This window comes from Alosa sapidissima, chromosome 8 (genome assembly GCF_018492685.1).
Source record: "Alosa sapidissima isolate fAloSap1 chromosome 8, fAloSap1.pri, whole genome shotgun sequence".
Lineage (NCBI taxonomy): Eukaryota > Metazoa > Chordata > Actinopteri > Clupeiformes > Clupeidae > Alosa > Alosa sapidissima.
Window position 1 is genome coordinate 11,032,974 of NC_055964.1, and position 24,878 is coordinate 11,057,851.

Genomic DNA, 24,878 nt, shown 5'->3' on the forward strand with positions numbered 1-24,878 from the left:
ATTATTGTGGTGTGCACCAGTTTTAAGAGAAAATAACGCATGCCAGCCAGCTGATCTTATTTGGTCAAATGTTTGTTTGATGTAAAGTATGTGGTTTAGTGTCAACCACTTGCTTTTTGGGTTAACTTATCTAAGTTGAAGAATATGCCATTATTTAGGAGAATGAAGCCAAAAGGCTTTTCTGTTAACACCTACCCAGGTTGGTCAATAAACCATGTACAAGAAAGGAATTCCTCCTAACCACTGGGGGTCAAATCAATATAATCAGGTAGAAGGTGGGCCTGTCTGGTTTCCTTTTGCACCCCTGTGGTTGATGGGGCATATTGGTAGACAGACTTGTAGCCCACAAAACAGGAAAATGTATAGTGCACTGCTCATTGTGATATTTGTTATGCAATCAAGGTTTTAAAAGATATGATGAAAATGCAGAGGTGTAAAAGTCTGGCTTTGGAAAGTAAAAGTCCTACCACATATTTGTTCTACTATTCACTAAACCACCACTCCTTAGATCAGCTAATTTATGAACTCATCTGTGTTAAGTGCACAGGGGGAACCAATACATGGTAGGACTTTTACTTTCTCAAGCCGGACTTTTACATCTCTGAGAAAATGTTGAAGTGATTCACATTCATTACTAACTCCCTTTAAGAAACTTATCTACCTTGCAAAACAAAACAAAAACACGAACCTTGATGTTGTTAACTAATGTGTCATGGCTGTTTTTTTGTTTTGTTTTGTTTTTTTTACATCAACACAGAAAATAGATGAGCCATGAAATCTGACCTGTACCCATTGTTTAACTAAATGTATCTGCTCAGGTAGTCTTTCGTTTTGAAAATGAACACTTTTGACATCACAGTAGTCAATTGTGCAAAACAAATATTAATGTTTCAAAAAATACAAAGGTAGCGGTAGCTTCATTCAAGCTCTCTGTGAGCAACTTGAAATCACTGGAAATGATATGCTATGCTTGAACAGGTAAGGCTATGGAATAAAAGTGAAAATAGCAGAATCCAAGTAACAGCATAATAAGAAAGAAGCCAAAGAGCTGAAGCACAGTATTTAATAAAAGGGTTATGTTTCTACAGGAGTGTTTCAATTGTTGGGGGCCTCTCTGACCAGAACCTTGATCTAGCAAATTAACTAAGGTTAAAAGCCTCTAGTAGCCCAAATTATAGCATTTTATTTATTTATGTAATATACATACACAATGTGTTTGTATTGGGATGACTGAATTTTGCAGACTATATATAATTTCCTCCATAGACCTACTGGGAAGTTTTGCTTGTCTCTGGTCATTGTTGCTGTTGCTGCAACATCACGTGCCGCCAAGTCACATGCTAGGGTGACTTCACATGGGCGGGATCGACATTAACAGCCAACCAATAAGAATAGCCTATTGCAGATTATTCATTCGTGAAACGGCTTTATAAATTTGTATTCTCCACTATCACAAACATTGTATACTTCTCAGCGTCTTTGAGGTGAGTGGTAGCCTATCTTACATTGCACTGTTTTACCATTTACCAAACCCAGACTTTATTTTATTTTGTGGATAGGTCCACATTCCATAGATTTTGTATTATTCGTTCGCTTTGCAGCTTGGTTAGGTAAGCATATTTTGCATTTTGTCTCTAATCTGTCGTATTTAGCAATACATCTAAACAGATACACAGGTCTGATAAGTAGGCTGTTATATCGTCGAAAACGCGTTTGACGTGAAAACAATAATTGTTTTATTAGGGCCATATTTGTGTTTGTAGGCCTAGTCATAGCCCATTTACATCAAAGACCTCGCCAAGTAGTCTAACGTAAGATTCCCTGACTGTGGCCGCCCGTCGAGTTCCGTATAGTTTTGGGAATCTGGATACATGAATGAATTAAATTTCGTAGTATCACTTTTGTTTTCGATTTCCTAGTCGTCGAGCTCCTGGCCTTGTTTTTGTTCCTTGGAAGCGTTTCAGCTGCATAGCTGGATCCGCCCGGAACCCGTGACTGGGACAAACAAAGCACTCCATCTTGCGTTCTGCTTACTTCATTAAGGCTACGTTGATCTTGTAGATTAACTTACAACGGTTTTATTTTCTTCTTTATTAATACAATGCTATATTTTTTGTTTGATGAAGATGTTGTGTAGGCGTATTTAAAGTTGGGTCAGTCAACATTATTTGGCAATCGCTATTCAACAGCTGCGGGCTTGATTTCCCTGGCCAGGAATGTTGCCTAGTACATATTGTCCCCGTTAGAAATTGCATTGGTAGCCTACTGAATTAAGTTCTGTCCTAATAGTGTCTCAAATGGTTGATTCTGTACCCACTGGACACTTTAACTAGAATGAAACGTGATGGTAGACAATAGGCCTAGCATACAGTTGAAGGGGACTGAGGCTACGTCTACCCTGCAGCGTGATTCAGCAGAAAGTTTTGACCTGTTCCTTTTCTTTATCCTCAGAGCTTTGTGAAAATGTACGTGGTGGCGGTGTTCACGTTGTGCCTCGGTGCCGTTTTGGCAGCTCCGAGTTTTAATCGGGTACTTGATGAGCATTGGGACCAATGGAAGTCTTTCCACAGTAAAGAATATCATCAGGTTGGTGAATGAGTGACTTGAATGTGTTTACAAACTGTGTGATTGGAGTTGTTTTAAGAACTGTGTCACTAAGTGACTGCACATCTTCCCTCCAGAAGGAAGAAGGATGGCGGCGGATGGTGTGGGAGAAGAACCTGCAAAAAATTGAAATGCACAACCTTGAGCACTCCATGGGCAAGCATTCCTACCGCCTGGGGATGAATCATTTCGGTGACATGGTAAGATTGAGATGAATCATTTCCTTGGCTAAAGTTTACTAAAAGACAGATGTGTACCAGAGTATCGGTTTTGCAGCTAATGGTTTTGATCGAGAATAGTTCGTCAAATAATGTGTTAATGTATTGACTTGTTTAGTTGTGTAACACAAGTTGCTCAAGAAGTTGTTGCTGTTACTGCAGACTCACGAGGAGTTCAGGCAGGTCATGAACGGTTACCAACAGAAGGGGCAAAGGAAGTCCAAGGGATCCCTGTTCTTGGAGCCCAACTTTATTGAACTTCCCAAAAAGATTGACTACAGGGAGATGGGATATGTGACTCCAGTGAAGGATCAGGTAAGACCAGCAAACACACTTGTACCCCGCAATGTTTTGCTGTTATCTTGTCCCTCCCTACCATACAGAGAAGCAAAAACAAACCCCTCCCCCCAGCTATATTTAAACAAGTACATAGTGCAGTAGTCAACAGCTCGAGTGCAGCCATGTTTATGACTTTCTATATGGCTAAACTGGTCGGGCCAGTCTCCTAGACACAAAATGTCTATAGATAATTGCTTTATAGTTCACTAAGTTCAGTGAGCAACACTGATAATGCACCTTAAAAAAGTGTTAGACTTTGTTCTGATATTTTGGAGGAACTACATAGATGGTCATGAACAATACATGGGGGTGTTTGCTATGATGGTGTCAGTGTAAAGGTTCTTATTCCTTATGAGGTTTTTGTTGACATATGACCCTTTCTTGGCTTGACGTGCGAAAATGTAAACCAAGGCAACTACAGATTGCCGGGTTGCAAAAAGTCAAGTTTGAATGTTCAGAAATCAAGGTGCATGGGAACACTTAGAAACAGGTGTTCATTATAACACCATGCACGTGTTAAGCAAGTGGTTGAACCATGTGATCATTTATGGCATTGTTCCTCAGGGTGAGTGCGGCTCTTGCTGGGCCTTCAGTACCACCGGAGCCATGGAGGGCCAGGTGTTCAAGAAGACGGGCAAGCTGGTGTCCCTGAGCGAACAGAACCTGGTGGACTGCTCGCGGCCCGAGGGCAACGAGGGGTGCAACGGTGGGCTCATGGACCAGGCCTTCCAGTACATCAATGACAACGGTGGCCTGGACTCTGAGGAAGCCTACCCCTACCTGGGCACTGTAAGTGTTTTCATTTTGTCTATCATATCCAACAACTGTGTGACTGGAATAAAATGATGATTAAAAAAAACAATAAATGCTGTTTAAAAGATTAGAGTGGTTTGGAAGATGCTATACAGGAATACAATTGCTAAATGACCTTTCTTGTGTCGTCTAAAGGATGATCAGCCCTGCCAGTATGATCCCAAATACAATTCTGCCAACGACACTGGCTTTGTGGATATCCCCAGTGGAAAGGAGCGCGCCCTCATGAAGGCCATCGCTGCCGTTGGGCCTGTGTCTGTGGCCATTGACGCTGGACACGAGTCCTTCCAGTTCTACCACTCGGGTGAGGAACCTTCACGGTTTTATCTTCAGCCACAGGTTTGGCACAAAGCCACAGTGAGAAGTCACTGCCTCCTGGCAGTAGCTGACTGCTATCCTAAATGTCAATGTCTTGTGATTTCTAATGATATATTTTATTTGTAGGTATTTACTATGAAAAGGAGTGCAGCAGCACCGACCTTGACCATGGTGTTCTGGCTGTCGGCTATGGCTTTGAGGGTGCAGATGTTGATGGCAAGAAGTACTGGATTGTCAAGAACAGGTATAAGAAGCAGTTTAGAAAGCATCTGTTTCAATTATCATTCTTTTCTTTATTCAAATCCTCATTATGGGACTTGCGCTCATTGGCTTTTGGTTGTTTTTCTTTCACCCTGCAGTTGGAGTGAGAAGTGGGGTGATCAAGGCTACATCTACATGGCCAAGGACCGGAAAAACCACTGCGGCATTGCCACAGCTGCTAGCTACCCACTCATGTGAAGAGGTCACCAGTCGCACCGCCACTTTTACTCCTTTATTATTATTTTTTTTTAAAGGATCGCTCCAGTGTCTCACCCGGCTGGCTTGGGAAGTTTCAGCATGCAAGTATACAGCAAGTTTCGGCTTTTTTACGTGGATACACGGGAGTTGTGTTTAAAGATGTTGAGACTGAGTGCACTATGTAAGGGAATAGTGGGACATTGAGTTCTGTCCCACTACACGGGAGTTCTGTCCCACTACAGCCTTGAAGGCTGCTGCTCCAACCCTACAGGTGACTGTCAGGGTTGATCTATAGAAGAAACAACACTGTTCATAGAGGGAATTGACTTTTTTTTTTTTTTGGTTTTATGCCGCCTTGATTTCTAGGTTTTATAAATTGTTATGTAAATATGTGTACTTCATTTTGGAAGTGTCTTTTATCTGTTTGTGTGAAGATTTTCTTTTTATTTCTACCTCCTAGCACGATCAAATAAAAGTTACTTTTCTTCAATCATCGTTGTCTGTGGTTTTATGAATATGTATACATATCATTTCATCAGTCCTTGTGGGCTGCTTTTTTCTACTTTTATCAATATTTACTTAACACTTTATAAATCTTAATACATGTATTACAAATTAATATATAAAACTGAACTTGAATATATAAATCTGATAATAAAAGACTTGAGTTTAGAAGTGCCTTTTGTCTAGTTGGATTATAGACATGGATGTTGGTGTATTACACATTTATCAAGAATGTGTTTCTAGTACTTTTGCAAAGTTTTTCACAGGTATTTCAATAATCAAATCTCCTTCAAGTGTTTTTCAAAAAGTTGTGGTTGACTAGTTGTTCACAACCTGAATCGGAGTTGAGTCTCGGGACACAACAATGACGAAAGTGACAAGTGCCTCTTGGCAAGGACTTTTATTTACATTGTCAGAAACTTTTGAAGTGGGAGGATTATTTTCCTCTCCAATGGCCCTATGTTTACTCGCAACCTCGCACTTGACCTGCCCAAGAGAAAAGGATAGAACATGGAACCCTGATGTTTTTCCTCTCTACGTGACGAATGTACCCACCCACAATGCACCAATACACAATGAGTCAAAGAGGGAGAGATATAGCTGCAGGAAGGACATTCCCTCTGTAGCCTCTACCTATGTACGTTTACATTCATTAGTGCAGCAGTGCTTTTACTATCACTTTTTCTTGTGGCTTAGAAATCTGGTTGGGACACCTCTTCATAGACATGCTTTAGGCTTTTAGTGTTCAGCTATATGTTGCTCATCATGGCTTTATCTCAGACCACATACTTCAGTCAGTACACTGTTAGTGTGCACTGAGCGCTTACTTGCGTACCACTTTTCGATGGTTAGTATTGTCCCAATATCTGCACTATATACCTAAACTAAGTATACTGATATGAAATTATCTTTTTTTTACAGTCAAAGACATTTTCCACGACTACATTGTTTTCCCACTTTTATTGCTATTTTTGGTCTTGTAAAAAGGCAGACAATGTCCCTGGCATGAGAGTTACTGTCACACTGACAAAATGAACTGAAATGAAACTCGTGTTGAGGTGACCAGGGGCCAAGGGGCGGCATCGTGGTCACGTTCACAACGCCAATCTACTTCTGGTGTTTCTTCACGATGGCCAGGAACTCCTCCACGTCGTCAGGGGAGCCCACTATGAAGGGCACCCGCTGGTGGAGGGCCTCTGGCTGGACGTCCAGGATCCTCTGGGTGCCCGTGGTAGCCATGCCGCCCGCCTGCTCAATGAGGAAGGCGATGGGGTTACATTCGTACAGGAGCCTCAGCTAAAGGGGGGAGAACACAGAGAGAGAAAAGTGTTACAGAGAGAGAAGGCAACAATTCATGGCAACTGTTGCCCATGCTAGCAGACTTCTGGCTCTGAAGAGATAAGCTCTGGAACAGATAATATGGGAAGCATAGGCCTACTGTCAAGAGCAAACTTGTCATTAACCCAGACTGGTTCATTGAAATATTTACCAAACATTTACTTTTCTATTATGACCAAATGTAAGACATTCAAAAAATGAAAGTGGTTAATGAAATTTTTACATCAAGAACAGTGTAAATAAATATGTATATATTAGTATCTGACACTAATCATTGAAAGAACAAAAATCTAAATGAATTTACCAAGTTCATGAACTTTGAATTTATGAATTTCACTATTACACTTACAAGATAGGATCACTTTTTTTCCAAGCTAGACCGTATTGCATCATATTTCCTTCTGATTAATGCTGCCCAGTCAGCAAGGACAAATCTACCAACAAACAAGTCCATTCAGATAGCTGTTTGTATACTTGCAGTTACTGACAGGAAAACTGACAGATACGCAATATATTCTTACTGGCAATAAGAATAATCAATAATCAATAATCTTATTCTAACATCTACTTATAGATATGCGCACTGTGTTTACTACATACAATATTTATACTCATTTACCCTTTTTGAATTCTTCAATTTCAGTGCAATTCTTACATTTCAATTGCAACCTATTATTTTTACAATTTTAGTGAATGTAATCTCTAACTGTGAATTTAGTCATTAAAGGAGAATTCCAGTGTGATATTGACCTAAAGTGTGTTGAATGATACCGAGAGTGAACGTATGTCTCATAGCCCATCTCGGCTTGTCCCCTGCACTCCAAAATCTGGCGCTAGTTATTGGCGCTAGTTAGTGGAAATGCATGGATTCCAGTTTCTTCCAGTAGCAGCAACTGGAATCCATGCATTTCCACGGAATTATTTTTGGAATCTGATCCTTTATCATACCTGTTCATTCTTACTCGTCGCTCGACTTATCCTGACTAAATTCAAGATGGCTGCAAACGCTAAACTTCATGAAGATACTGTCTGTATAAATCGTCTTATAAGTAAACTACCAGTGCTTTTTCAAAGTTCTCAATGTCTCGTTTTAAATGTCAGGGCCCTCGGAAGTCTACCAATGAAGTGTGGAGATACATTGAGCCTCGTAAACGGTGTAAAACAGTGATTTATTTTCATGGCTAGCCCGATGCCGAAGCACCACCATTGAAAAAGCTGTTGGTAGCATCGGCTAACTAGTGCCAGATTTTGGAGTGCAGGGGACAAGCCGAGATGGGCTATGAGACATACGTTCACACTCGGTATCATGCTTCAACACACTTTAGGTCAATATCACACCGGAATTCTCTTTAACTTTACCAGAATTGATTACAATATTTTGTCTGGCAATAGCATTTTTTTGTAACAATATGTAGGCTATTGCCTTACACATAGCCTTACACACTCTAAAGCTTTTTTTTTTTTTTAATCTGCAGATGTGACAAGATGTGCCATTTAATCAGCAGCAATTCAACATCAGCTAAAGTACACTATATAGGAATAGTATGTGGATCCAATCAGAGGTATGTGTCCCCAGTTTACGGTCTATTACATATTCTCTGATTCATGTTTTGTTGTTGCTTTTGCTGTTGCTTTTGGTTTGTTGGTTAAATTTAGACTAAAGTGTGTTTTTAATAATTCGAAAAGGAAAAAGCCCCCACTCCCACCCAACCTCTCCCTAATACATGCGCACGCAAACACACACACACACACACACACACACACAGAAAAACTCTTCCGGAGTTGTGAAAATGAGGCTGACAATATCCTGTATCCAGTGGTTGTGCTGAGTGCCCTGGTCAGTAAGTGCTGAGGCAGCATTTCGACAGCAGGTCATACTGGTGTGTAACAGATGTTAGTGCTTAGTGCACAGCTTAAAATGAAGAACTGGATTGACTGACAAAAGCATAATACACTAATAGGGATGTCCTGCCTTACTACACTTGGTTACGTAATCATGCCACAAAATAAACCACAGGCACAGGGAAGCAGTCATGAGGGCTACTCAAAGACCAGGGGTCAATGTCATGCCATACCACACCGGCTGGTGTGGCATGACTCATTCCACAAACCACGCATTATAACCATAGATAATTGATGATGTGCAGAATTCTCACCTTTCCTTTGGGACTCTTCTCATTGGCAGGGTACATAAAGATGCCTCCATAGGCGATTGTGCGATGAATGTCTGACACCATGGACCCCACATACCTGGCACCATATGGGGCACCCCCGTCCTAGAGGTGGCAGAAGCATACATAGAAGTCTACATTATGTTCAACTCGACATGACATCAACATGAAAGTTTAGCTGATATATACAAAGCATTCGACGCATTCAATTATTATGCACTGAATTCAAATTGACCAAGAGTGCTATGCTTTTCTCTGTGATGCTTCACAATACATTATATACAGATGTTATTCCACATCAGTGAAAAGAAAAACATTAGGGCACATAGTCAGTGTCAATCAGCTCTGTGAATCTATGACAGCCACAAGAAATGTCCAAGAAATGGTCAAAGGCAACAATTCAACACACACACAGTGCACAGGGGGCAACACAGTGTTCCATTGGCCGTACGGTGGTACAATCAGGTTGACACGAGAGATAAGAGACTTCTCTCCACTGCTCCGGGAAAGACAAACAAGGCTGGGATCAAGGTTCAAAGCAACTGCTTTTGAAAAACACAACAGACCCTAAGCAAGACAGGTCGTTGCTACTGCACCAATACCGGCTGTATGTATTCTACAGTATGTATACAGGTGTGTGATATACGTGTGAAGGTTGATAAGCAGATTAAGCAGGTGTGCTCAGTAGATTCGTTTGTGATGGATTTATGGAATCAGTGTGAGTGTGGCGGGAACACTGAATGGAGCGGGAGTCATGTGTTGCTTAGTCATGGACCCCGCTGTGTCATGTGCTTCCTCTGGCGTCTGTGTGTGTGCGTGTGTGAGAGTGTGTGTGTGTGTGTGTGTGTGTGTGTGTGTGTGTGTGTGTGTGTGTGTGGCTGGCTGGCTGGATAGACTTAGTTTGTTTATGTAACTAAAAAAAAGCCAATCATTTACCACTTTTCATGTCACACACACACACACATACAGAAAAAATAGCCACCACTCAAGCAAAAGAAACCAATAATAAAAAAAAGCAATGTCAGACAAATGCTTTCTGGGAATCAATATTGACGAACAGTCAGTCCTGCCCTATTGGTGAATTAAAAAATCCAGAGATACACAATAAAGAATCTGCTGATGAGTGTGGCTAAGAGTGTGTATTAATTGCTGTAAATGAGCAGTCTGGTTTCTTTTTGTGTGGATTCATCAAGTCTTCAGCCCCATGTAACCAGATTTGGCTTGTGCAAAGCTGAAGTGTCGAATTAGCTGAGTCTATAGATTCCATACGATCATAGTCTGGCATCAACCCCCCCCCCCCTCCCCCATTCCACCCCCTACTTCTGCCTGTAGCCAGCACACATCCTGGGGAAGGAAGTTAGTGACGGGGCACTGTCTGGTTTTGGAGGTTGTCACCACTCCTCTGGTCAGCTGATTCTGTACCTGCCTGATCCTGACGTGCCAAGTGATGTTTTAACTTATTTGTGTGCTATTAGACACTAGTTCTGCTTACATGGAGAAAAAAACAACCGGGGAGCATGGTCAACGACTCACAGTGGTTCATGTGACCGCTGCTACAGCAGGACGTCCTGAGAGTTGGTGTTTGAGCTCACACGCTACATGATTTCTGGTAATTTTGTGTGTGTGTGTGTGTGTGTGTGTGTGTGTGTGTGTCTGTGTGTGTGTGTGTGAGTGTGTGTGTGTGTGTGTGTGTGTGTGTGTGTGTGTGTGTGTGTGTGTGTGTGTGTGTGTGTGTGTGTGTGTGTGTGTGTGTGTGTGTGTGTGTGTGTGTGTGTGTGTGTGTGTGTGTCTGTGTGTGTCTGTGTCTGTGTGTCTGTGTGTGTGTGTGTCTGGGGCAGCCGTGGCCCACTGGTAAGCACTCTGAACTTGTAACCGGAGGGTTGCCGGTTCGAGCCCCGACCAGTGGGCCGCGGCTGAAGTGCCCTTGCGCAAGGCACCTAACCCCTCACTGCTCCCCGAGCGCCGCCGTTGAAGCAGGCAGCTCACTGCGCCGGGATTAGTGTGTGCTTCACCTCACTGTGTGTTCACTGTGTGCTGTTTGTGTTTCACTAATTCACCGATTGGGTTAAATGCAGAGACCAAATTTCCCTCACGGGATCAAAAAAGTATATATACTTATACTATACTGTGTGTGTGTCTATATGTGACTGACTGTGTGCATGTGTGTTCCGTGTGACTGTGTGTGTGTGGGGGAGATTGGGGTCATACCTCTGGATATTTCTTTTTGTGTATGTACTCATTCACTGCAGGGTCAAAGTACTTGGCATAGCCTTCATTGACACTGTAGGTCTTTCCTTTCTTCTTAATCTTTACATTCCTCTCCGTGAGAACAAACTCACCCACAGCCTGTGAGACAGAACACAGCAATGTTACACCATTCATAGAGAGCTAAGAAACCCCACCCACCCACTGATACCAGTGAAATAGTTCTGGGCCTGCAAATCCATTGGGTCCACTCACAATATCTGTGTCAGACCTGTTCAGAGGACCCTGATGGATCCTCTGAATGTGTGCATAGATGTGGCTTCTGGTTGTCTTCTAATGCCATTAAAGATATATCCTAGACCTAGTTTTCCCGTATGTCTCAAATGTACAGTATGTCACCCTACGGCTATTAATTGTTTTACAGCTGCAAATGCTCCCATTATGACCCAGGTGTGTTATTCCAAATGAGTCCAAGTCATTCTGGCCTACGTAAACTGTAAATGATTGATATGCTATAAAATTAAATGATCAAGGAACTCTGCCCAGTCCCCTGCCAACCTTGATTTCACCATATGGGCAAGATGATTTGTGTAAAGTACACTTACCGGGTCCAGCATGAAGAAGTTGACCCCTGCCCCAGTACTCAGAGCGACTAGAGTGGCACTGCCATAGAGAGCATAGCCAGCACACACTATCTGGTTGCCAGGCTGTAAGGCATCCTTGTCAGTGGGATCCCCTTCTGAAGTCTGGAGGTCCAGAGGAAAAATAAACAACTCGATATTTAAAAAGTGTATTACATTTTGAAGGCACAATGATTGTTCAAGGTACATTCTTTCTGTTTTTTTCATGAATTGTTTTCATGACAATTGTTAAGACTGTTTAGCCATTGTGCCGAGGATCATAATGAACAGGCAATTGTTAAAGAAATATCGCCATCCAGTGTCAGTAAAAGTTACTGCAACGTTTATTTAATTGTGAATCAGAGGGCTATATTTCAAAGCGAGGTTACTGGCCTATTCAGGTAACTTTGGGAGTGACCGCTGATCTCCAAAAGAACTCTTTACTGCATGCATTGCTTCTTAAATGACATATTGTTTTGAGATCAGAAGTAACTCCCTAAGTTACCTGGGTAAGTCAGTGACCTCGCTGTGTAGTATCTTTCTGATTCCATCTCACTCTATGACATACAGAGATGCATTTCTGACCGTTTTCAGAACCTGACCCCAGGTCTGTAGAGCCAAATAATAATTCTGTGCAATCATATACTGATAAGTCTATGATTAAAATCTTGGCATACATCTTCATTAAATCTGGCTTTGATGTTACACCGCAAATGTTATGTGTGGCCAACATATTCAGTGTTGCAAGCAGATAACATTTAAATGTATTGTGAGTTTAGTCTTGTTTAGAAGTATCTTGAGTTAGATTTCAAACTTTGGAAACTAGAAAAAAATACCCCAACATATAATACAAACAATCAATGATACAATAGTGCTTATCCAGCTGTCTGGATTTGGCTGCTGGTTTGCTGGATAGCTGGATCTACCTCGTCAATCTGTGTGAGACAATAGCACAACAATGGCCAACATCAATTTAGGTCATTTTTACATTTTGCGAAATGCAAATATTACTTTCACTTTATTCAAGTGTGGGCCATTGTTTTAATTGTGGTGATTTTTTTCTCTATGTGTGATTATATGTGAGTATCTATAGTAAATTCCTGTGTATTAGCCCCATTGTGTAAACTGCAGGATAGTGTTTTATGCCAGTTAAAAACCCCGTTTTGACCCCGTGTATTAACCTCATAGCTGAAGAAATTGTATAAAATCAATGTATAAACCTCTGCTAATAGTTGGGAGATTACGGTACCATCAGCACAAGGTGAAATGTGTTTTAAACTGTGATATTATACAGATGTGTGTATTGCATTTCAGTATGAAAGAAATTGAGACACATGGAATGATGTTTTTCTACTTTTACTAGTCTATGCCACTTACACTCATAAAGTACTGTATACACACACACCCCAAACGCAGCAGCTGTTCCCATAATCAACACTGCTAGTCGGAAACAGTTCCCTTCATAATTCAACAGTGCTTACATAACATATTTGTAAGTCTAATTATGTGTATACAACTGCACAGCACACTCACCCTTTTGTAGATGGCGAAAATGGTGCCAATGGATGCCAGGCAGTCAATGTTGGAAGAGCCGTCCAGCGGGTCAAAGCAGACCACATATTTACCCTGTGAATGGTGTATAGTTAGTACGGTACCATATCATAAACAAACAACAAAAGCAAAACAACAACAAAACAAAGCACACACAAAAAAACAATTTATATTGCTAACAGTTCCAACACTTGTTTATGTATTCTCTGAGGACTGACCATGTTTACTCATTTATTTAGAGCTCATATTCAGAAAGTCACACAAGCCTACCTAACTCAATGCATATAGGCCCTGCATTTAGTCATGCAGGCCTACCTAACTCAATGCATATTAGGCCCTGCATTTGGTCATGCAGGCCTACCTAACTCAATGCATATAGGCCCTGCATTTGGTCATGCAGGCCTACCTAACTCAATGCATATAGGCCCTGCATTTGGTCATGCAGGCTTTAACCTACTCTCTTGTCTGCTGGAATGACAATGGCGTCCTTGTTCTCCTCAGAGACCAGCATGCAGGTGCTGTATGACGACTGGAGCATGTTGACGACCAGGTCGTTGGACAGGACGTCCAGCTTCTTCACCTCGTCGCCCGTCACGTTGGTCTTGCCAGCGATGCCTTGCCTGCAGAGATGCAGTGAGGGCGAGAGACACAAGGCAGACTTTACCAAACAACAGTGCACAACAAAATGGACACTAGAATCTGCATCATGTTGCGTTGCCTGAGTGCAGACAATCATTCCCTCTGGGCTTTTATTGTCCATGAGTGTAGCCAGTTGTGTATGCTTTTATTTAGCTATTCCATACATCCTAGCTTAGCTGTAGCCTGAGGAATCTGACACAAAATGTATACTGTGACCTCTGCTACTTGACCTTGGGGCATTTCTACATTCAGTTGATGTTAAATACCACAGACTACCAACAATAGTATAACACCACACCCATATGGGGTAACACAGCTGTGGTTATTTTTGCCATGCATTATTTGAACAAGATAAAGTGATAGATCATTCTTCTACAGTCATTGATGTTAATATAATAATATAAATAAAGGGCTGAGTACAAAGCCTTAAACTGTTTTGTGATTGTGCAGGACATGAGACCATACCCAATCTCTTAAACTATTGCAGGTCAAAACACCAAGAAAGACTATTGAAATGCACAACTAACAGTTTTTTCAAACCACACTAAATTAAGTCTGACACACCATCTTGTACAGCATGTGAAAGTGAATGTATGAGCAAGTCTACATTATGGAAAAAGAGTATGCATGCAAGTCTACATTATGGAAAAAGAGTATGCATGCAAATGTTCTCTGCCATAACTCTCTTTCCTGCTTGCCCACTCCTTCTGACACTTGCAGACTCTCTGACCTCAGGTCAACCAGCACGACTTACAGGTGAACCAGACCCGCCTTCCTCACCGCACACGAGATGGCTTTGATGGCCGTCAGCATGGAGTTGATCAGCTGGGTGAGCTCGCCGGTCGAGCCCTTGACCTTCCGGCCCGTCTCCATGACGAACCGGGTCAGGGTCCATACGTCCGTGTCGAACATAGACTGATCCGTCATCCTGCCGTTGGTCAGCCCAAGATGGTGTATGCCGTGTTCAGGGGAGCGTGTGTGTGAGGGTCTCTGGGTGAGAGTGAATCAGGGAAGGCAAGAGGAAGCGAGCTGGTCCCAGTCCTAGCATGCGAATAAAGGCCATGGGTTATATTTGTTGGTCGAGCATGAGGGGGATCGGGTATCAGAGTTAGCACAGCCAGTGACCACCAACAAGACATTACCAGGGTGTGCTATAGACAGGGGGAGTACTGCTACTCGGGTATGTGGTGTAATGCCATGGTTAGAAGAGAGGCAGTATTATCAATAATATCAATGAATGAGAATGAATTTGATCTGAAACATGGAAGCTAAAGACTATCATATTGAAAAAAGCTTACGTTTACACTAAAAGAAACATAAATACAGTATCTTGTGGAAATCATATCATCTCTCTCCATGTAACATTGCACAATTAGATCAGATATTCCAGATAAAAAAGAATCAATGTGGGTATAAACATTCCAAAAAAATACCAATTGAACATCGTAATGAACATTTCTCATGAAATTATGCTGGAGAAAATAATGTAGAATTTTATAAAGAAGGCATGAAGGTGGCACTAAGCACTCCAAGTGTGCCTCAAATGTCAATGGAGCTTCATGCACTTCACCTGACCTTTAAGAAAAGGTCGTCACCCCTAGATACGCAGTCACTCCACACTATGATTTTACACAGGAGTGCCCTTGAAATAAAAATAAGTGTGTAAAATCAAAACCATTTAAAGTATATGACTACATATTATACAATGCATCAAGTATATTAGTAGACACCCCAAAGCATAGTAAATATCCCGTGCAGGCCTCTGTTTCCCTTTTTTTTGTTTCCTGTTGGTCCACACCGATTGCAGAAAACAGAACACATTTTTTGTAGAAGTGGAAAAGTCCAGCTTCAGAAAGTAAAAGTCCAACCATGTATTGGTACTACCTGTGCACTTAACACAGATGATCTCACCAATTAGCTTCTCTATCTGGCTGGAGAGCTGTTCTCATTAGAATCAGCTGGTTTAAGTGAATGGTTGGCACAGATACTGTATGTGGTAGGACTTTTACTTTCTGAAGCTGAAGCTTTTTTACCTCTGTTTTTTTGTAATCTGCAGAACACACCTTTACATCACAAAGATCACTAGATGAAACCAGCATACTGTCTTTTGCAGCTTTCTTGACATAAATATTGTGTGTCCACCAGAGGTCCTGAATGCACCACAAGGTCATCTGTGTTGCACTGACTAACAATGGCACTTCCTGGGCCATTCCTCTTCTTATACTTCCACAATTAAAAGGCTCATTGTCAAACCTGATTTTAAGCTTCCTCATGACTGCAAATAGTGTCTTGTAGATCTAGAGATCTTCCATAGCTTTAAATGGTTCTTGGTTGGTGGCTGTGTGGAGAAATGAGATATGCCTGACACAACCTCATTAAGCAATAGATTCAGGGACATATCTCTTTAACCACAGCTTGCTAGTAGGTGAAAGTTCAGAGATGTAAACTCAATATGGGTGTGTAAGACCAACAAATAAAATATGATTTTCATGAAGGATTTACAGTAAACAACCATAATTCTTTGCCCACAACCTTACAGGCAAGGTGTGCCTTAGGGGCTCATATTACAAAACATAAGAGTTGCTATGCTATCACAAAAGAGCATATTTGACTTGACATACAGAACTTTGATTTCAAATACATTTCTGCTGTGTTGATTTGTTCCACAGCTTTCTCTGAGAGCATATGCAATATGATACTTGACCAGAACTTTTTAATGTTTTTGAGAACCCTTCTATCTGCAACATAATATCAATGAACTGCATGAACAACAACTTGTTTTTCCTCTCTAATTCATCACACAAACAGGCTGCACCAGGAATGGCCTCTCTAATAGGGATGTAAGGGATGTAGGTAAATAACCTCTGAAATTCGATAGGTCTACCTCTGGCAGATCAATATCACTGCAGAAACCTGCATGTCTTGTAATGCGTGGAATACTGGCTGTTCCAGTGGGCCCTCTGGCAAGATGGTGTGAATAGCCTGACGAGCAGCAGGACAGACAGAGAAGGGAGAATTATCAGAGCAATTATTTGTATGCATATTACTTATACTGCATACAGTACACAGTACAAGTCTACAAGTCTTTGGTAATGCAAACTGTAAGGATGCTTTGTAAAATAACGACAGGAATAGCTTTTACTTATCAAAAAACCCAAACAAACTCTAAATCCCCCCCAAAGGTTTTAAACACTTCAGAGACATTTCCAAAGTTCTTTGGTGGATTTAGAATGCCTTGATTCTTTGTCTGTTCATGTAATGCCAAGTTACACAGGTTTCTGCCTTTACTGGCTGAACTAAACAACTTATAGTAATACAATATAGAAATATAGTATTACACACACAATGTAATGATCAGAATCAGCATCAGAAGTGTCCCTACTTTTACTCTGCCTTTGCCATATTCTCTCTATCAAACAGACAACTGTTCAACTTGACCAGGATAGCATTGACAAAGGTAGCCTAATAACTCTGTGTGACCTACAGTGTGACCTCATCCCTGATCCACGCCGTTTTCCATCAACCTGGAAGGATATTTGTTATTCTAGTTAGTGGAGCAGGTCACTCTTTAGGTAGGTAGGTAGGTAGGTAGGTAGGTATATATATATAGATAGATAGATAGATAGATAGATACTTTATTGATCCACAGGGGAAATTCAAGAATTCAATGTGAAGAATTCAATGTGAATCTCAATGCTGTCAGTGAGTGAGTTTTCTACTATGTTTTTTTATTGCCTCCTCCAAGGAGATTGTTTTCTTTACAGTTTGTCTGTCTGTCTGTAAGTGTGATTACGTAAGAAGAAAATGGCTGATTTCATGAAATTTGGAAAGGTGTAACATGCCCCAAGAAAGAGCCTGTTCAATTTTGGACTGGATCTGAATCATGAGAAACACAAATTTTGTTTCACTTTTGTTAACATTGTGAGATATAGCAATTGGCCTCAGTGGAGGAGTGCCTGTCTATTTTCAAGTGGTTTATTGGTCAAACAGTGGTGAATGGTGAGAGGCATTCAGATTGAATGGTGAGAACAATTATTACATCCATCAATATACAGTGCAACCGGAAAGTATTCAGACCCTTTCAAGTTTTCCACATTTCAGGCTTACCTTAAAATGGATTCAGTTCATTTTTTCTCTCATCAATCTACACACAATACTCCAACACTCCATAAAAAATCAGTTGTTCGGAGTGTTTTGTAAATTTATAAAAAATAAAAGTCTGAAATATTCCATTTACATAAGTATTCAGACCCTTTGTTATGACGCTTGCAATTGATCTCTGGTGCATCCTACTTCTATCAATGGTCTTTGAGATGCTTCTACAACTTGATTAGAGTCCACTTGTGCCTAAATAAATTCATTGGCCATTATTAGGAGAGGTAGACATCTATTTATATACAGTCTCACAGTTGATGGTGTATGTCAGAGTGAAAACCAAGCCACAAGGTCAAGAGAATTGTCTGTAGACCTGTGAGACAACGTTGTGTGAATACACAGATCTGGGGAAGGATACAAAAAAAATTCTGCAGCATTAAAGTGCCCAAGAGCACGGTAGCCTCCATTATTCTCAACTGGAAAAGTTTGGAACAACTAACAGTCTTCCTAGATCTGGCCGCTCAGCCAAACTGAGTAATCCGGAACGAAGGGCCTTGGTCAGACAGGTAACCAAGGACCCAATGGTCACTATGAATGAGATCCAGAGTTCCTTTGAGAGGATGAAGCGTAAAGAAGCGTAAAGAAGCATAAAGAAGCAAGTGTCATAACAAAGGGTCTGAATACTTATGTAAATGGTATATTTCAGACTTTTATTTATAAATTTACAAAACACTCCAAACACCTGATTTTTTGTGGAGTGTTGGAGTATTGTGTGTAGATTGATGAGAAAACCCCCCGACTTAAATCTATTTCAAGATGAGTCTGAAATATAACAAAATGTGGAAAACTTGGAAGGGTCTGAATACTTTCCGGTTGCACTGTATTTTCCGCTTCCGGTTGCAGAGCGGTACAAAATATGACCGGCACCTAGCCCTGCACATTCTCTCCACAAACATAAATCACGCTTGTCAATTTGTCTCCATCCCCTACTTTTGTGTATATAAATAAGTGTACATATGTAACAGGTTAGACCTTAATAATAACATAATTGCACAAGAGATCTAGTTTATATAGTTAGTATCATAATGGTGTGTGTGTGTGTGTGTGTGCGTATGCCAGTGTGTTTGTGTGCTTGCATGTGTGCGTATAGCATTCAGAGGGTTTCATAATGATCCTACACCTCAAATTTCCTGCAGTTTTGAATATGTCAGCCAAAGATACCTGCAATTACAACGCCTCGTTTTTGCTTTTTCATTTTTAACTAGGTGGCACTATACATCAAATGAGTGGATATGGGAGTCGTTCACATGGCCCCTTGAGAACAACATAGAAACAAGGAAAGCTGGTCATCCTAGGCCCTACGGTTCTCGAGTTATTCACAGACAACTGTCCGGCCTACCCTTCCCTAACCAGGGAATCGTTGACACAAAATTACTGAAGAAAAAAATTTACATGAAAAAAAAAAAATCCAGAAGAAAAAAACCCTGACTAAACCTATATGAACGCAGCTTCGCTTGCGTGGCGGTCAATAATTTGTATAAGGTTGTATTCAATGCTGCTGGAGTGTACGGAGTGTAATGGAAAATCAAATTGAGTCCAAAATGCATATTGTATAAAGATTTCCAGGCTTTAATTAATGTAATTGTCCTCATTTCAATATCATGTCAATCCGTTTGGAAGTGTAACAGAAATATGTGGTCCATTCTTCTGATGGAATGATCATTATAGTAAACGTTTCACAGTGCCCTCCCAGCTGCTGGCCTGGTTCTGTACATTTGGTCAATGCTTTTTGGTCTCCAGTGTGTTTTGGTTTGTGTGGGTGAGGTATGGAGCGTGGGTCAGGTTGACCTTCTCTTTTGGTCGATGCTTATTGGTCTCTGGTGTCAGCATTTCCAGCAGCAGCTCTGCTCCGCTCAGCTGCCCGCTCAGGGGAAGTGTTTCTTGTAGATGTTGATGTACTCGTTCACGTCGTCAGGAGAGCCCAGGACCACAGGGACTCGCTGGTGGATGCCCACGGGCTGGATGTCCAGCACGTCCATGGCCCCTGTAGTGGCCTTGCCTCCAGCCTGCTCCATGATGAAGGCCATGGGGTTACACTCATAGAGCAGCCTCAGCTGCAGGGAGAGGGAGGGAGAGAGAGTGGGAGGGAGAGAGAGAGAAAAACTTATTAGAACTTTCATGGCACACTGAGCCCCCTACTGGTTGACTAGGAGACTGCAGTACCAATGACAGGACTGGGGGTCAGTCACCCCCATTAGAGAAATCACTGCAAGGGGAAGACTGAAGACTAATGCCATGATGTGTTGCTCAATCGGTGATTCAATTTCTTTTTTTAAATCCATGGTGCAACAAAGCCTAACAGCCAGGGACACACTGCACACCCTGTGTGTGTGGTGTGTGTGTGTGTGTGTGGTTGTGACAGCAGTGTTACGCTTTGATTGCACATCTCCCATGCAGTGTCTCCCTGGTGTGATAGTCTGGTCATACAGAACAGGGAAATGGATTTCTGCCAACAAGATTCCTGGACACCACATTCACTATACTTTACAACTTTGCATGACTTGACAAAGAATACAAAAGAACAATAACAAAGGAGTGCGGTCACAACCACTTCCTCTTCCTCATACCTTTCCCTTTGGGCTCTTCACATTGGCTGGGTACAGGAAGATTCCTCCGTAAACCAGAGTCCGGTGAACATCGGCCACCATAGAGCCCACATAACGTGCGCCGTACGGAGCACTGCCATCCTGCACACCAGCATGTTCATAACATGGGCAGTGTCAAGTCACAGTACAAATACATAGACGTATAGAATACGACTGTAATCTTTTTTATCAATCAATCAATCAATCGCAAATACTGGTACAAATATTGACAGGGCACTAGGGTAATGATAGGAGTAGGTCCTTCAAACAATACATTTTATTTGTTGAGCTATATACCTCTGGGAACTTTTTCCTTTGCAAATACTCTGTTACAGCCGGGTCAAAGTACTGGGCATAGCCTTCATTCAAGCTGTATATCTTCCCCTTCTTCTTGATTCTCACATCTCTGTCCACCAGAATGAACTCCCCAATAGCCTGCAAAGACATGTAGTCACTATTATGCAAACTGCACATGAAAAACAACACACATCTCTGCAAAAAGTAAAAGTGTGCATTGTAAAGAAAGATTGATTTAATACAAAACACACTTGTCTTGTGAACTACAAGACGTGATAAAAAAAGGTCTTTTGAGGACAACCTCAACATTATCCCACAAGGCATATCCTGACAAATGCTGTCCTGTATTTGACATACTTGACATACACACAGACGACCACAGCGACTTACTGGATCCAGCATGAAGCAGTTGACTCCTTGACCAGTGGAGAGCACCATCATGGTGGCACTGCCGTAGAGTGCATACCCCGCCGCCACAATGTTCCTGCCCGGCTGCAGGGCGTCTGATTCACACGGCTCGTCATCAGAGTTCTGGATAAATCACAAAGAGTGTCCTCATCAATACAACAGTTTGCAGATTCTATCTTTTGTCGTTAAAGGAACAATTGTAGTCCATGGTATTACCTTTCTGTAGATTGCAAAGATGGTACCGATTGAAGCAAGGCAGTCAATGTTTGAAGAGCCATCGAGAGGATCAAAGCATACCACATATTTGCCCTATGAACCCACAAATGGATTAGAATTCATGTAAAAATAAAACATTCTAACACTTATTTTACTCATAACATTGAACTGACTCCTGTGTCCTACCCTGCTTTCAGCCTCCACGATGATGGCCTCCTCATTCTCCTCTGTAACAAGCACACATGATGTGAAGGATGACTTAATCATGTTGATGACCAGGACATTGGAGAGGATGTCCAGCTTCTTCACCTGGTCACCCGTCACATTTGTACTTCCAGCAATGCCATAACTATGTAAGACAATGAGGGGGTAACCACAACAGCTGAGTTAACGGTAATTTTGGTCAGGCAGACGAAAAGTAATGGTGGTAGTCGTGCAATGGGTTTTCTTTGGTTGAGTTCTTCAACCAAAGAAAAGTTGAGTTCTTACATTTGCAGGAAAACAGGCAGAAGAGAGCTAAATGTGTTATTGTTGTTTATTAATAAGGTAATACTTACAGATTAGCGATCCCCGCCTTCCTGACTGCACTGGAGATAGCTTTGATGGCTGTGCACAGTGAATTCAGAAGCGTTGTCAACTCTCCCGTACCTTTAGCTTTTCTTCCTTCCTCTAATACGAATCGTGTTAGAGTTACCACATTGGTATCGAAAGACCCCCTGTCTGACATCTTGGAGAAAAGTTAGGCGCTACTCTCTTCACGGAACTGACAACAATAAAGATGATTTGGTCACTGAGTGTTAAAAGGATTTGGGGCTGGTTGCAAACACGGAACTTGTTGGCCGAGGGGGTGTGCAAAATGCTTAACCAATCGAGATGTCAGATTGCGGAGCAATTGAGGAGTGGCCGCTGGAAAGTTGCAACTCCAGCTTGCCTTGCTGCGAGCAACCGGTCTGTAAAAGAACCGATACTGTAGTGGGGATGGGGTCGCGCGCGTACAATGGGTTCTCTCAGGCTTGTAATTTGTTAAGTAAAAGCTGGCACGTCCGAACGTGTGAGCAAGCATTTTGCTGCGTCATCATTCACATGTAAACGACAGAAGCAATGTGTGTATACGCGCGAGGCCAGTGGCCACATTTAAGTCACGTTCTGTTTATTTTTGAGTTGATAATTTTAAAACACCAATATGATGTTATTTAACACTAACCACCCATCACTGAAATAGCCTATGCTAATGCCTTGAACAAGTGCCCTGAAGTGGAATGTTTTGGTGCAATAGGCTACAAATATGTTCTACTTTAGAGGATGTTTACACAATTTTCCTGATGACCATTAATTCATTAGGTATGTGAAAAGCTTGATTAATAAATGGTTGTTAGGCTACTCTTGTAGTTACCACTTGTGATCACAAGGAGGCAGTACATACCAATAACTTTCCCAAACATCTGATTCAAACAAGCCAAGTAAGTAGGCTACTCAAATAGCAAGGTCTATCGGAGTCCGAAAAAAAGATTCATTATATTCCATCAGTCATGATTTATGAGAATGAGATCTGCAGGTCTTGAAGCCTATTTTTCCCTGGTGTATAATCTAATCTAATCTTATTTTAAAGCAATGGAAAGACACAGGCTACAGGCCCCATTCATGCAGGCATGGAAGAGAACTGTAAAATAGGCCTGCTATTTAGATACAAAGAGATTATGTCTCTCATCAGATAATAATATATTCATGGGTTTCATCAGGTCCCTTTCCACAGGTGTAATCAAGCACCATGCAGTCTGCATTCATAATCTAGGCGCTTGATTTTATACACCTGTGAAAAGGGACCCGATGAAACCCATGAATATATATATCTTATGTGTTATGGTTTGTATATTATAGTATTTCTTTATTTTCATTAGGCTATTGATTGAATTGGCATTGTTGGTTATTATTGCTATTCTCCTTAATGTAGTCTTACCAACTTGTTAAATTATTTTACTGTTAAATTTAACTTTGTAGCCTATTGTTGTTATGTGTATGTCGCTTTGGACAAAAGCGTCTGCTAAATACCATAACCATAACAATGTATGTGTTTTGTTGTTAACAAAGAGATAATCACGTGACATACCCTATGGGGGGAGCTGTGGTGCAAGCGGCTGCTATAGGCTGCCACATTGGGGTCCACGAGTTCAAATCCTATGGTCATTTAATTTCCCGATTCCACCCCACCTCCCTCTCCCACTCTGTCCTATCTGAATAAAGGCACCCCCCTCCCATCCTCTTCCAAAATAAAATAAAAACATATAATTGCATTTTTAAATTGACCCATTTCTTTGAAACAATCAACAAGTATTAGAAGTGTAAAGGCACACGTATGCATAATGATATGAGACGTTAGGTTCAATACAGTTCAGATAATTACATGTAGGGCCTAGGTATTTCTGTGGAAGAAATGTGCTGGACTGGGCGGCGGTCATATTTTAACACATCTAGTTAACAGTAGGCTTTTTTGTGTGTGGACCATGTCTCAAATTAAAGTTCTGACAAACAAATTAGGTGACATAGCCTACTCTATGTCAGTTAGCCTAGGCCTATGTAGTTTAATTAACGCCAACAAACATTTGACACCTTTTCAAAATACTATTGCTGCTTGAATGTGTTGAACATCAGCAATATTGTCAGTGAATGTTAGGGGGAGCGTACCTACCGGGGAACATAGGACCCTTTTTTAAAACCCTAACCCTAACCCTGAGTGGGGAACATAGGGATGACCCCATGTTGGGCTACTACTTACAGATTCACTGTACCGAAAAATGAACTGAAACGTGACCTCAACACCGATACACTACCGAATCGTGATTTTTGTGTACCGTTACACCCCTGAACATACCCACAATGCAGTGGAATTTAGGGCCGCTTAGGAGCTGGAAAATCAGTTGAGTATCAGCTATGTCCTCTCAATTATTCTACTTTAGCCTGCTACTTAAGAGTTGAGGTGTGACAAAGACTTATACACTGTTATACACTTATATACTGTTACCCTAAGCTTACAATCATATCTGTTAACACAATTGGTTCTTTTGGGAACAAGGGTTTTTTATTCAGCTTTTGAACTGATGGGCCTAGTGCAGTATGCGATGCATGAGAGACTATTTATACTACATGTAAGAAACTACTATATCTGTAGATCAGAAGAAGGGGGGAATGTCACTGTCAGACATGTAGAGACCTGAACTACACAAAAACTCATCAAACAAAATAAAAAAAGTCTTTCTACATCTGAACTGGATTTTGGTGTGTGGGTCACAGAAGGGGGATTCTGGTTCATACCTTTCTTACTATAGAACAAATAGGGGGAGATGCTGGGAGAAAGTGGTTGTCATATACTTTGGTAATTTCCTGACACATTGCATGCTTAGAGACAAGTGGCTGATCGATAGAGCAACATATAAATCTCCA

At 41.4% G+C, this 24,878-nt stretch overlaps 3 protein-coding genes across 4 annotated transcripts; 1 reads left to right on the forward strand and 2 right to left on the reverse strand.

Moving 5' to 3' along the window:
• Positions 1 to 1,366: 1,366 nt before the first annotated feature.
• ctsla (cathepsin La) lies at positions 1,367 to 5,241 on the forward strand. Its single transcript, XM_042100888.1, has 8 exons — positions 1,367 to 1,484; positions 2,452 to 2,586; positions 2,682 to 2,804; positions 2,985 to 3,137; positions 3,726 to 3,950; positions 4,110 to 4,278; positions 4,419 to 4,536; positions 4,652 to 5,241. Exons 2-8 carry the CDS (start codon positions 2,464 to 2,466, stop codon positions 4,749 to 4,751), a joined length of 1,011 nt encoding a protein of 336 aa, XP_041956822.1. The 5' UTR covers positions 1,367 to 1,484; positions 2,452 to 2,463; the 3' UTR covers positions 4,752 to 5,241.
• A 959-nt stretch (positions 5,242 to 6,200) lies between these two features.
• Positions 6,201 to 14,841, reverse strand: fbp2 (fructose-1,6-bisphosphatase 2). 2 transcript variants are annotated; one of them, XM_042100886.1, is made up of 8 exons: positions 14,534 to 14,841; positions 13,598 to 13,760; positions 13,123 to 13,215; positions 12,516 to 12,524; positions 11,575 to 11,715; positions 10,973 to 11,110; positions 8,750 to 8,869; positions 6,201 to 6,551 (listed from the first exon to the last, which is right to left on the reverse strand). In XM_042100886.1, exons 1-8 carry the CDS (start codon positions 14,704 to 14,706, stop codon positions 6,363 to 6,365), a joined length of 1,026 nt encoding a protein of 341 aa, XP_041956820.1. In that variant the 5' UTR covers positions 14,707 to 14,841; the 3' UTR covers positions 6,201 to 6,362. The 2 variants fall into 2 exon arrangements, with proteins under 2 accessions (XP_041956820.1, XP_041956821.1); XM_042100887.1 differs by lacking the exon at positions 12,516 to 12,524.
• A 4,641-nt stretch (positions 14,842 to 19,482) lies between these two features.
• fbp1a (fructose-1,6-bisphosphatase 1a) lies at positions 19,483 to 22,304 on the reverse strand. Its single transcript, XM_042101956.1, has 7 exons — positions 21,998 to 22,304; positions 21,627 to 21,789; positions 21,441 to 21,533; positions 21,207 to 21,347; positions 20,817 to 20,954; positions 20,502 to 20,621; positions 19,483 to 19,988 (listed from the first exon to the last, which is right to left on the reverse strand). The coding sequence occupies exons 1-7, from the start codon at positions 22,165 to 22,167 to the stop codon at positions 19,800 to 19,802; spliced, it is 1,014 nt and encodes a 337-aa protein (XP_041957890.1). The 5' UTR covers positions 22,168 to 22,304; the 3' UTR covers positions 19,483 to 19,799.
• Positions 22,305 to 24,878: the final 2,574 nt, after the last annotated feature.